Source organism: Streptopelia decaocto, assembly GCF_964273445.1.
Source record: "Streptopelia decaocto genome assembly, chromosome: 1".
In the NCBI taxonomy this organism is placed as follows: Eukaryota; Metazoa; Chordata; class Aves; order Columbiformes; family Columbidae; genus Streptopelia; species Streptopelia decaocto.
The window spans coordinates 101,431,477-101,446,049 of NC_138663.1; the positions used below are offsets into that span (position 1 = coordinate 101,431,477).

A 14,573-nucleotide genomic window follows, 5' to 3' on the forward strand; every position below is an offset into this window, starting at 1 on the left:
TAGAGTAACTGCATTGGTAGAGAAACTGTAATGCTCTGCTCAGAAATGATTGCCTCTCACAAGATAACACAATAACCCAGAGAGAGGGTAAATGATTCTCGACCTAGTTTCTGGTAGCAGATTGGGGAGTGACATGGGAGCTGAAAAAGATGTTGATCACAGAATCTGAAAGACAGATGAGGCAGAAAAAGAAGAGAACAAGAAACAAACCTGAAGTATCTCTGTCATACACATAAAAATATGAACTCTCGATCAATTTGAATTCATTCTAATTGTCTGCTGCAGTGCAATCGTAGCATATTTTAAATTACATGCCTGTTAAATAAATTATTGTGGGAGGTGGTCCCCCTCCCTGTGACCACAGGATATTTAACTAAGACATGCCAGTAATGAGTTTTGTTACTGGTAATGGCTGCAATACAGCAGAGGAGAGGGATTACGTATAAGGTATTATAATCTATGCATTCATCTGTAAGTGTGGGAGAATAGCCAGGTGTGCCCTGAAAGTGTCAACTAACTGTACTTGCTGTGACAAAAAGGGCTTCTGAGCATGGAAGGACAGAAACATTTTGAAGAAGCAACCAATAGTGGCATGACCGTGATCATAAAGATGACTTCCACACAAGCATGTTTGGCACAAACACTTGTTACCCAAGAACAATGAATTTTTACCTACCATAATACTTGTGCCAGTAAACGTAGTTACTCAAGTGCCTGCAGGAAGCAAATTAATGCCCAGCAGGCACAAGCATGTTCACATGTCATTCACTCACGAGTTCCAAAGAACAGTTAAAGAACCACAAAGAAACCCAACTTTAAAAAAGCTTTCTATATTTTCTAACACATAGATTATCCCACTAATGTCTGCTCTTGAATATTTTCGCGTGGCAGACTCTGAGTAGAAGAGAACTGTAGAGCACATCTTTCTATCCCTGTATCTCTCCAAACCTAGAGAGCTCTCCCAAAAAGACAGCAGTAGTTCTACATGTAACTTTACACGTCGCTTTTTTTTTCCTAAACAAAACATGTTTAGCAGACTTCAGTTTGTTTTTAACTGGAGGTACAAATGTATTCTTCTATACCTGAAGTGCCCAAGCCAGTTTCACACTGCTTAAACTTGAAATTCTCCATTTACAAAGTACTATGATGTTAGCAAATCAACTGGATTGCTACCTGTACCCTCTTACCATATGTTTCCATTCCACACCATTCAAGAGTGATGGGAACATGAAGTGAACTTCGAAGTGTCTCTATAAAGGGCCTAAACCAACCTGTAGTAATTTTGGAATATTGCAGATTCTTTTTCTCCTACCAAAACGACATGACAGATGTAGTGTAACGGAGTGACAGAATTATTATTAGTTATAGCTACTGTGATACACTGAAATTGGTGCCAGATTTAGAAACATGATGGACTTGTATTACCTTAATTCTAGTTATTACCTTCACTTCCTTCAGCAGATGCTACTACAACATTTTCAAACTCAATTGCACTGGCTATTCATTCAACTTGCATACCTTAGAACACAGAAAAATTAATGATCTGGTCATTCAGAGCAAGTATGCAGGTGTGAAATTATTTGCCTCATCAATAATCTCACTGGTAAACCTAACGTGAATGGCAGAACTGAGTAGCTAATTTATTTCTCAGCCAAACTGAAATAAAAGATACACTAAATGACTGGGCCAGCAGTAGAGACTAATCAGGAGCCCGGGTTCCTGACTTTGTGAAGTATCTTTTATTTTAAGTTGCTTCACCAGAATTTATATTATTCTTATTTAGTTTTTATGCTTAAAATGTACACTTTTCAGATTCAATACATCTAAAATTAATTATACATTATGTACATACACACATATGTACTATGAAAACAAAAACTACTCTTGTGTGTGATCTGAACCTGAAAGATTCAGCAGTGACTAGTCTGCAAGCCCTGGCAGCGCTGTGCCAAGTTGCCTGTGACCTCAAAGGATCTTGCAGAGGAAGGGTGGGTTGACTGGGAAGAGACCCTGGCTTTCCCAGATGCTTGGTCTTTCATGGCAGTCTCAGCAGGAAACAGCAAGGAAAACACCAAACAGTATTCATTCTCTGAAGCTCAAAGTTTTTGAATACAAATATGTATACTCTATTGTCTTGGATGGTATTACACAGAATCACATAGAATGCAGTTGGAAGGGACCTCTGGAGATCAGCTAGTCCAACCCACCTGCTAAAGGAGGTTCACCCAGAACAGATCACACAGAAACGTGTCCGGGTTGGTTCTGAATGTCTGCAGAGGAGACTCCACCACCTCTCTTGGCAGCCCGTTCCAGGGCTCTGCCACCCTCAAAGTAAAGAAGTTTCTCCTCATGTTTAGATGGAACCTCCTGTGCTTCAGTCTGTGCCCACTGCCCCTCATATTATTGCTGGGCACCACCAACCTCCCTATATGTATATTCATGTCCCACTGGAACTGCCAGTGACAGTTCAGACTACCAGAAAACATTGCAGTGCCTTTAGTGAGCCAGTTTCTGACATCAATGTCCTATAAAAATGTTTTCATATTGACTGAACATTTTTGAGGGACCAAGGAAACTGTAAATAGGGCTTGAAGTTGATCACATCCATCTCACTACAAACTAATGGATGGCCAGGCCCAGAGAGTGCTGGTGAATGGGGCTGCATCTAGCTGGCGACCAGTCACTAGTGGTGTTCCCCAGGGGTCAGTGTTGGGTCCAGTCCTATTTAACATCTTTATTGACGATTTAGATGAAGGGATTGAGACCATCATCAGCAAATTTGCTGATGACACCAAGTTGGGAGGGAGTGTCGACCTGCTGGAAGGCAGGAGGGCTCTGCAGAGGGATCTGGACAGACTGGAAAAATGGGCTGATTCCAATGGGATGAAGTTCAATAAGGCCAAGTGCCGGGTGCTGCACTTTGGTCACAACAACCCCCTGCAGCGCTACAGGCTGGGCGCAGAGTGGCTGGAGAGCAGTCAGACAGAAAGGGACCTGGGGGTACTAATTGACAGGAAGCTCAACATGAGCCATCAGTGTGCCCAGGTGGCCAAGAAGGCCAATGGTATCCTGTCCTGTATCAAAAATAGCATGGTCAGCAGGACAAGGGAAGTGATCCTTCCCCTGTACTCTGCATTGGTGAGGCCACACCTGGAGTATTGTGTTCAGTTCTGGGCCCCTCAGTTCAGGAAAGACATTGAAGTGCTGAAGCGGGTCCAGAGAAGAGCAACACGACTGGTGAAGGGACTTGAGCATAAGACCTATGGGGAGAGGCTGAGGGAGCTGGGGTTGTTTAGTCTAGAGAAGAGGAGGCTTAGAGGTGACCTCATCACTCTCTATAACTACCTGAAGGGAAGTTATAGCCAGGTGGGGATTGGTCTCTTCTCCCAGGCAGTTAGCAATAGGACAAGGGGGCATGGGCTTAAACTCTGCCAGGGGAAATTTAGGCTGGATATTAGAAAGAAATTCTTTCCAGAGAGAATGGTCAGGCATTGGAATGCCCTGCCCAGGGAGGTGGTGGACTCGCCGTCCCTGGAGGTTTTTAAACTGCGATTGGACATGGCACTTAGTGCCATGATCTAATAAACGGACTAGAGTTGGACCAAGGGTTGGACTTGATGATCTCTGAGGTCTTTTCCAACCCAGTCGATTCTGTGATTCTGTGATTCTGTAATGCCCTGCTATAACTGGTAAGTTGGACTTGTTGGTTTTGGCAGGAGTTTTCTGCAAATCCTAAAAAGGTGATGAATGCCCAAGCCTATGTCTTTCACATTTGTTCTTCTCCACACCATTATTTTCATTGACTAGACAACTTTTTTCTGCTTAACTTTGATTCATTCAAAAACTGTGCATGTGCTGCCACACAGTACCTCTGCTCACAGCCAAAGGTGAGAATTCAGTGGTGTCTTGTTGTTCCTTAAATAAGTACACAACAACTGGAAAGGAACAACAGGAGAGAGATTTGCAGGTGTTTGTATCACAGCACAATGGCTGCCTTTGCTAGGCTTGATCTCCAGCCTACAGGAAACATTCACATTAGTTTTAGTGAGGTTTCAATCTCTTCCACGGTAATGTAAGTACAGGTCTACTACGTGCATGTATCCTGCATCGGGATTCTAATAGCTGAGCTTCTCCTTTTCAGTTCCTCCTTAGGACTCCTTAGGAGTTCAATGCTTCACAGTGAAAATTACCTTGTTTTTTTAGGAAATAATCACCACTATCTTTAGGAAAAATTATTTGATGCACATGCCTTGGCTGTCTGTCTGACAAGTGATGCTTGGCTTCCTTCAGAGCCAAGACAAGACAGAATAGAAAAGCCACTTCTGTGGTATGATCTTTCTGACCCACACGGATGGGGGATACTTTTGGATGTCAGGAAGTGTAGGAGAAGCCTTTTTCTCTCAACTGAGTATCAAGAGATCCTAGCAATGAACAGGTCTGATTTAGATTATCTACCCTGTTTACATCTTTCCTTGACCAGATGATGCCAGCCCAGCTGGCCTGAGTTGGACATAGTAGACAAACATGACTAGTTGTTCTTATGTAGTTACTATCTTTAAGGAAAAAATAAATAGAAGACAATGTCCGCAGAGTTAACAATCTAGTGTTTTCTCCCTTTCGCTGCTGTGATATGAAGTCAGTGGCTTAGCAGTCTAAATAGAGAGGGTTTATCAAGCCCTTACCTTTGGGGATAGTAATCTGACAGCCCAGGTCACAGTCCTGCTGCAACTGATAAAAAGCCACTTCCTGCAGCCGAGCACGCTCCAGCTCTGAGAGGCTTTGGACGGGAACTGACTTCAGCCGAACGCTGCGTCCTGACATGCTGTTCCAAGTGAAATCACCCTACAGGAAATCAAATGGAAAAATATGAAGCATCATACGGTATGCATGGTTTAATAAACAGAACCATCTCTTTTACTGCTAGGCAAAACAACACAGGTCCTCTTTTCTAAAAGGCTGTTTTCTTGGACATCTCTAACCTTGCAAATATCTTTGTTTTCCTAAGAGCACCATTCCTTAAAAGGCCTACAGATATGCAAAACAAAAAGTCAATTCTGTCTGAAACCATTTAACCAAGTATTGTTGCAAAAACATTAGGATTCCAGTAACCAAAAGCACAAAGCAGGGGAAGAAAAAGCGCCCTTGTCTGCTTTTCCCGGTTTGCTTTCTTCGTACTGTACTCGGTCGTCACTTCATTGCTTTCCCCACGCAGTCAGTCAGACATGCAAACCTCCTGGGGTGCGAGGACAACACACATCCCATCTCCCTCCACCTGCTCGTCCCACTCCACCCGGCTGTTCAGCTGCTCACAGAGTACACAGGCAGAGCCCCTTTTCTTTTCTGACACATCCCATCCCCTCCTTATGACAATACTGTGTTTAGACCAAGATCAACTGAAGGACAAGCTGTTTCACGTTTTTGAAAAGCCACAATAACAACGTATGTGTTAAAATTTATACAGGAAAACAACATGAGATATGCTGCATCTCTGTAAAGTACCAATTATTCTTTGAAAGCAAATCAAAAGCTTCAGCTGTTCTATCTCCCACCTGTGATAACACATACAAAAAGCTATTCTCTTAGCTAGTATTTAGCTTGGGTGAGAGAAGTAATCATCAGTGAAAGAGAAGTGCAAGCACATAGACAAGCTTAAAGGCTAACAATTATCTTCAAGTAAGAATTTCAAAATTCATCCAAGCATCACCAAACAGTGCATTTTAGTACTACAGGGAAAGAAAGAAGAATTTGTTTTTCATTCTGTGTTAAAAACTAAACATCAAATTATCAGCAGGTATAACCTGATGCAGCTGTAGATAATGGAAAAACTCTGATGTACATCAGAGGAGCTGTAAAGACAAATCCACCAACCTGCCCTTCACAACATGGCAGACTTATAATTAACAAACTTTGCTCTCAAGTGCCCATTTTCAGTTTATATTTCAACATCTGTACCTTTACTGCATGCTCATTTTTTCCACCATTCACTAATAATTCATCTGTTCTGCACACACATCCACAGTCAAAGGATGCCCATTGACTGGGAAAGACCTTGGCTTAAGCTCCTTATTACTAAAATCAGAAAAATTCGCCTTAGTAGTTATGCATCCTGCTGTATGTGAACATGTTTATGCACAGGTTTCCACATATTTTGCCTACATATGTCTATATATGTGCAAACATACAACCTGTATATACATTTGTGTATACACACACATATACATACCTATATATGCATACCCATGACTGCATGTGTGTATCCACATACACATATGAGACAAAAATCATTTACAAATAGGCAGCACTACCTAGCAATACAGATCAAAGGAACTACACATTAAACACCATTTCTTATGATGCACAAAGTATGTCTGAGTACATCAAGGAAGATATTTTTCGTAGCGTTTTTTGTAAGTCATTAGGCAACCATAACAGATAAAGCTGTTACTTCAATGTGAACAATTGCATATTTGTATGCTCAATGGATGGACTATGCTCAATATCTTTATGATATTTATCTATACATGGGCCACACATGCAAGTTTCTGTGCTAGCCTAGTATTTGCCTGCTGGAATTTGTTCCTTCATTTTTTTTCCTCTTCATCCCTTGTTCTTCCAGTGCCTTTCTCCTGATTAGCTAAATTTAGTCATCTCTAACTAAAGGTTTGCACAGTAACACAAGCTGAGCTAACTAGCTTAACACAAGCAAAACCAAAGAGTCACATAAACCTTATTTGCAAAACTGCCAGTAAACATTTACATTTTTTTAAAAAGCTGTTGTCATTTATAGATAAAAGTGATTGAGAACAGAATCCACAACCAGACAATGTATACTAAGAAACCAGCTCCTTTCCAACCCTGATAATGCAAAAGAAACTTTACGAGTACAAAAGCATGCAGTTCAGTCCTCATGAACATAATGTAAAAAACGTTCTATGGTCAAACTGGCACAAAGAGAGAAATCCAGGTCTTTATGGTACAGACTGGGAGGATTTTATCTATTTCTCTGAGATAAGCATTTTCATAAGCAAAAAAATATCATTGATATGTCTACCATAAAAACACTTATAACTAGGATGTTTAATTTTGAAAGAGGAATGGGATGCAAAAAGGATACCCATTAGAAAATATTGAGGTAACAGAATATTTCTACTGTTTAGGACATGTCCCGTTTCCCGTAGAGCACCAAAAACAAGGGGTGCATGAGGCTTTTAGAAATTACGACAGATTACATAAATATTCCTTAACTGAATTTTGCATCGACACACGAATTATTGCAGTTTTTCAGATAAAAACTAACAAAGGCAAATGTAACTCTGGAGGTAACTCTGCATCTGTTGCCTTATACCCAAGTTGGGTCTGTAACCACAAGCAGTGAGCTGTACCACAGCAATGCCCAGCTCACACATCAGTCCTGTCAAACAAACTCAGAGAAGCAAGGCTTGCTAGCTCTGCTACAGCCCTGCATAAATAAATACTCTGCTTTGGGGACCCCAGTGAGCCTCTTGACACAGAGCCGTGCTGCTTTAGATGAGCAGAGCAGCCAACTCAGCGCTGCCTCAGGAATCCTACCCAGGCTAATTTTACCTTCATCTGGAGCGCCCCACCTTATTTTTTTTAATAGGAGGTCAAGGGCTTAAGACCAAGCAAAGGAGAAAGTGCCCAAGAACATTATGAGGGCTGGGATTTTTTGTTGTTGTTTTGGGGGTTTTGTTTGTTTTGGGGGGTTGTGTTTGTTTATGTGGTTGGGGTTTTTTGTTTGTTTGTTTTTCCTGGCAGTCCACAAGCTCTCAGTATATCCCCAGCACTCACTGGGTTGGCCCTGCCTGGCTAAAAAGGATGGGATGCAAGTTCTGCACCCTCCAACACCAAGACAGGTTGAGAAGTGATAAAGAATCACTCTGTCCAGTTGCTGAGAAGACATTCCTCTTTGACACTCGATGGGCTTGACAAAATCTCTGCTAGGTCAAATTAACATAAGTTTTTACTTGGTAATGGAACGCATGACTAATTAACTAAAATATTTTTGGAAGATCATGTGTTAGGGCCAGTGGAATCTCCTAATCTGCTAAAGTGAGAGCCTCAAGAAATGTCTCCTTGGAAAAGTCTGGTTTATTTGGCAAATAAATTATCACTGTCTTCTATGAGCCAAAACACGGTACTTGATAATTTAATCTATTCACAGACTCCTATATTTGTGTAACACAAGGTAAATTAAAAGCCTCCTCTTCCTTCTAAAGCACTGTACAATTTTATGTACAGCCTGTAAATTATTGCAGAATCAACCAGGCTTAGGAGAATTCCAGGAAAGAGCAGCCCCCTTGCAGGATGGGTGCTGGTACAATTACATCAGTCACATCTGCCTAAAAGCTCTTCTCCACTGTGGGGCAACCAAAGGAGGGAAAGGGCAGGTCAGACACAGAAAATGTCTTCTGTTTCTCCATATGAGGAGGAACATTTCACCGGCCTACTTCAACATCATCCTGACATAGCTCCTTGCAGAAGCTTATGAGAAGATCTTTAACCACCAAGTCAGAGTTACTGGGTTTTTGAGGATCATACCCTGTGTACCTGTTCAGATGTATACCGACACACAGGTTTTCTGGTATTTATTTAGAGCATAGGATTATAAGCCAGAATATTACCTGCAAGTGGCTCCTTCATCACAAAGCAAACAAACACAAAACCAAACAAACAAAAAACACAACAAAACCAAAAAAAACAACAACCAACCAAACGAAAAAACCTGAACAAAACAAAACAAAAACAAATACCACACCACACCAACACCCACACCACAAAAACAAATCGAGAAGAGTGCCAACAGAAATATTACTCTAGTGCTCTGGGATAAAGTGATCAGCCTGATAGGACACAAACTGCAAACTGCCAGGGTGCTTTCACAACTTTCATGAAACCTTAAACCAGACTAAAAGCCTTCTCCGGTTTCTTCTACCAACCAGTGACTTCTTTTTTCTCACAAGTCTCCAGCTTCAGCTGTATTTTCTCTCTGGCCCTCCCACTAACATCTAACAGCTTTCCTCCACTCAACCAAGCAGTTCACTTATCGGGTAAGAAATTAAAATACCAGACCAGATGACTCAGCAAAGGAGATGACTGGTTAACTGCATCTTCTGCCTTTCAACTATCTGTCCACTTTTCGTGTATTTCTTGTCCACAGTCATAAGAACATTTTTAATAAGATGCAGACTGAAGTTTTAATAATATTCTTTCAACTTTTTTTTAATGGGTTGGATGTTCAGTGGCTCCAAAATAAATGTCAAGTTTATTCTGACTTAAGAAACACTACGCACTTAAATTACTCTTAAGCATGTGTAGGCTATTCTTGTGTACCTGACATCTTCCTCCTGAGCCTCCAACACACACACTCTCATATGACTTCTAGGGAAGTCTCGTTCTTCTGCCCTTTGTACAATACAGAAACTGGGTGACAACTACTGCAAAGAATTCTGAATGTAGATGCAAATCTACTGGTGCTGGTTGACCTCTGAGGAGTTTTAAGCCTTAGGAAGTAACGCAGACCATGCACAGGGTGGCAAACAAGAACCCACACACATTTTAGGTAACACAAATTTTAATGCAAGATGGAGAAAGCAATTTTTATATTACTGCATTATTATTATTGTTAATGACTTTAGTCTGTACTCATTTAGGTAAATGCCATTTTCAGATTAGCTGTCTACTTTTCATCAGTCTTTTGCTCAAATACATTGAAACTACTATGATCAAAACCAATTATGTCTATTTGTTTTTCTCCAGCCTGAACAACACTTAGCTATTGTGCTTGTATTTAGATAGGTCTCCACTGTAAAATAAATCCGTATTTTTGCACATGAGAATATTATATTGCAAATAACATGGCAAATATAGTGCCAAAATGTCTTAATTCTGTTTGCTTAACTACTTCATTAAGCTTCATGAAACCCCATATCATTGCCACTTTATAAACCTTGCACTTACCTTGGTCATTTATTTGAACTCTCTCTCAAATTATTTCCAGACTCCTCAGGCATGAACTCTCCCAATTTGACTGTCGGTACAGATAATCCCTCTCTTCCTCACTTCCCTGGTGTTGCTGAACTAAAACCAGCTCTGAAGTGAAAGCTGGCCACTCCAGTACAGCTAGATACCTTACATATGAAATCAGTGTACAAAACACTGTTTCTGGACAGGATGAGAATTGAGAAGGGGGAAATAAACTACATTAAGCACCCATTTTAGCACTACATGCAGTTAAGGACCATATGTCCAGTTCTTTACAAATGCCATCCTAGATAACCACTTGCAGATTAACTAAGAGGTAAGAAACAACCAGCTGGTATGAGTGTGCTATGGCATGACTCCCTCTGCCACACTATTTCCAGATGCTCTCCCATAGGCAGTGCAGCTGGAGTGGCAGCTACAAACTACTGCAAACTCTGGGATGCTCTGGCATCTCCAAGCACAGTACATGTCAAACAGCTGCTCCCAAGGGACTGCTTGTCACAAAAAAAAGACAAGCCCTTCAGATCAATGAAATGGCATCTAAATACTAGAAACAAAGAAGCATGAGGCTTGCCACGTGACACCAAAACGTTCAGAGGAAGATATCTGAATGTGAATTCACAAAGCATGGGGCCCCAACAATTAATCTTCATTAAGAAAGACTGACTTCATTAAGGTTGTTATCTAGGGTGACATCCTGTTCCCCTTGACGTCAGTGGCAAGATTATTAATATAATGTCTCCATTAGGGAGAGAATAAGTTCAGTTCAGATGATCTTGAGTTATAGTTCGAAGCCTTGCATCAAAGTTGCAGTATCTAATGCTATACTCTACTTATCTATATTAAATAAAGCACATACACAAAAAGCTATTAGTTCTGTCAAAAATATCACATTTTAGAAACAGCAGTTCAGATATCAAAACTATTTAATGGTAATTAATATAACCACGGAGTTGCCAAAGACAGACACCTCCTCACTCCTAGCTAGCACCCTATCTTGTTTCCAAGGTTGGAAATCCGTGTACTTGGGATCTGTACTGCAAGACAACCCCTGTGAAGCACTGAAAGCCAGTATTCCCCACAGGGGAGGCAGAATTCACACCCACAGAAGAAATACTTCATCTAACAAGCCAGTATGAACCTGTGTCCAGGCAAAAAATACACACTTCAGAATATGACAAAGGTCATTTCCACTTACCAGAGTTGGGGGAGGGGAGAAAAAAAAAAAAAAAGGCAGCAAAAAGCAGCAGCCCTTCTAACTTTATTCCAAGGGTAAACAAGGAGCAGAAGAATGAGCGTGTATCAAAATAGCTAAAATAAAAGGAAAAATATTTCCTGTTCTTCTGTGATCAACTTCTCCAAGTTTTCCAAATGCCTCAGGATAGCATTTCATGTTTAGAATATTTAAAAAGCATTTTCTTAAAAAAAAAATGATTTGTAACGGAGATGTATTTCATTCCTTTTCTGGCATTAATAAACATGAATGATGTACAAAGGTATTAGCCCAGCAAAATATTCATCCCTAACATACTCTGTACTGAACTTTTTATACATCCCAAAAAACAACCTCCAGAAATTAGAACGCTCCATTAAAATGCATCAAAATATGTGTTTAGATTTTTTGCATTTCTTACTTCAGAAGATATCAATATTTTTGGAGGAGTTTATCTAGAAGCACCATGATTAGAGCCAGAAGGGGGTAAGTACTATTTTGGAGGTGCTAAAGTATAGACAGAACACCTTAAAAAGCCTAGATGCAACTGTAAGATTACAGTAGAAGTTTTGTCGGTCTTCATGTAAACAGATTTTTGTATATTTTTGTCAGTAAAAGAGAATTAAGTCATATTGTAACTGTTTGAATATTGCTGCAGGTTGAGAGTATATGCACAGCTGTCATAACCACGACTGCAGGCACTAACGAGCTGAACTGCAGTAATTAAACCCTCTGAGACCACAATAATGGGCTACACTACAAAAGCCGGAGGTTTCATCAATCTCTACACAAGAGATCTTGGATAGTCTAGGGTGATTAGGAGAATTCCTATACCTTTTATCAGTTCATATACTGTATATTTTGAGAAGTTGGTGCTATGTTTTTCACATGCATTAAACCAGTTTCCTGCTTCAGCAGGTATAACGTGAACTCTGCAAGTTAATGGCAGCAGACCCAAAAATCAAATACAATAGCTGCACGACTACTATCCTCAGTGGCAAAGCTGCCTTAAACAAACCCCACTCCAGCTTCTGCAACCAACAAAAACATTCTCCCAAACAGCTCTCAGTGTTCAACTGCCTGTGAAGCTGAAGACAGAACCACAGCCTGTGATGCACCAAGGAATGACATGTCCTCTCATGTCATCTCTGAGTTTTCCTGTGCCCCAAGTCACCGAAAAGGTGGGCTCTGTCCTGAGGACAACCTTTGCTCAATACTACAGGTTGCAGTATCCATTCAAGCCATCCATTCATGCTATGCTCTTACTAAATGTAAAGATTTCCAATGAGGTTTTGAATATGAAATAGTGATTTTTTCTCCTAAGCCTAATGAGATTAATGTTAAGCATATGAAAACATAAGGCTGAGATTACATCCAAAATGCATTTAAACTATTTGGATTAAACAAATATAATCAATATGTCCTATTTGTTGCTTTACTGGTCCTGAAGTAGTACATAATCCCCAGTGAAACAATAAGGATGTCTGATAGCACAGAACTTAACCATTTCTGCATCAAATAAGTAATAATGTGACTGCAGCCAATGCTTTAAACAGTTAGGAGTGGAATCTATTTCTGTTATGTTCAGTATAAAAGAAAAAAAAAAAGTAACATTTTAAAGAGAAATTATCTACTATTTCAAAGAGAGAATGCACGTGACACCATACAAGGTCATTTCCAAGCATACAAAAAAAAAAAAATCAGCCTGAGTATTGTGTACAAGGCTAAAATATATATTTGAATACCTCACCTTACCTCTTGGATTTTGAGCTTTTAGGATACATGTAGATTACACTATCTGACTTGAGCATACCATCAGAATCTCATAATGATGTAAAATTAACATAATTAATTCCATGACTCCAAGAACAGGGATTTGACTCATAGTAAAGCTTTTAACTCAATACAACCCCCTATTCTTACTGTTTCAAGTGGCTCAAACCAGTATTTTCTATAAACTGATATTACTTACAGAAAGGTTTTGCAGTCTACGGAAAATAAGATCTGTCATGGATGTGGAAAATAGCCATTCTGACTGCCTGCAAACCATGTCTGCTTGGAAAACAGTTGCAGTGTTTTTTCCTTCTTTTTTGGGGGGGGAGTGAGGGTGGGTGTGATTTAGTTGATAGGAACAAAATGCAAGACATGTCCACATATTTACATTTGGAAGCAGAGCAAGACCTCTCAGTTACTCAGCCAAGACAAAGAGTACTTGGGAAGAGGTCTGTACTACCTGGCTCAGAGCAAGAGCTTGAACCAAACTTTACCACATCCCAAGGAAGTGCCCTAATCAGGAGGCTACTAAATAACATCTACCCCCACAACTACACTGAACCTTGGTGCAGACTGTAGGCCCACTCCAGAGCAACCTGCAAACTCATTATGTGAATGGCTACTCTCAGAGCCCACTTGGACACCTCCACTGGTGACCACCCACTTACTCCATACTGTGACTGTGTGTGTGCTCCCTCAAGCACATTCTCCCTTTCAGAACCTGGGCTGAAATAAAGGTGTTGTGGCAGTCTTTTTCTTATTTAAGGATGTTTTCTCTGAGTCATGAGTTTGTATCACCAGCCAGCAGTGTTGCAGGCGTTAGCAACACGAGTACACATACCTCGTGGAGGTGGGGACAGACACATTTCAAACAGGCAGAAAACAAGTAGTTAGTTTTTAGGGACTGGGAGCTTTCACTTCATTTGCTACATAAGCACACCACACTTTCATTTTGGTTTTATCACTGTCACACTATGTTCATGCATGCAAACATTACCCTGCCCTACACAATGACATCAGGCAGCTGAGAAGTCTGTATCATTAAATGAGTTGCAGTACCCTGCCGATCTACTCTTGTTTATTGGGATTGTGTTTCTTGCTTTGTTCGTTTGGTGGTGGTTTTGCACCCTTGCCCCCTTTTTTTTTAGTACATCTGAGATACCAAATTCCATCTATATTTGCATCTGTTTTGATGACTCCGTCACTCTCCTTTGCAGAGAGACTTTGCACAGATAATGGAAAAGTTCAGAAAGTACAGAAAATTTAGGAAGTCTAATAATCATAAAAATGCTATAAGCACAAGTAAGTGGCTTTGCATTCAACAGCATTGTCATTAATTACTTTTTCTTTGTTTTTTATGTATTGAAGCAGAGCGTGCTTTCTTCTTGCAATGCACAGCAAAAGTCACCAAGCAGCACTACTTCAGCATTTCTTCTAAAAAAAAAATATCCTGTTTGCACAAGTGAATCTGCTGATTTGCCATTAAGTTAAATACCAAACAACAGCTTAAATATTTTTTAAGAAACCTCCTCAGCTACACTGAAACTATACAAACTGCTCTGAATGGATATATAGCTAAAGGCTA

The 14,573-nt window shown here is 40.3% G+C and overlaps 1 protein-coding gene across 6 annotated transcripts in view; it reads right to left on the bottom strand.

Annotated features, from left to right (window-relative positions):
- Positions 1-14,573, bottom strand: part of ARHGAP6 (Rho GTPase activating protein 6) — a 168,473-nt gene that overhangs the window by 57,843 nt on the left and 96,057 nt on the right. For all 6 annotated transcript variants that reach the window (XM_082059719.1, XM_082059716.1, XM_082059717.1 and 3 more), the window contains one exon: positions 4,683-4,842. In XM_082059719.1, coding sequence (XP_081915845.1) covers positions 4,683-4,842 — 160 coding nt within the window. The remainder of the gene's footprint in view (positions 1-4,682; positions 4,843-14,573) is intronic.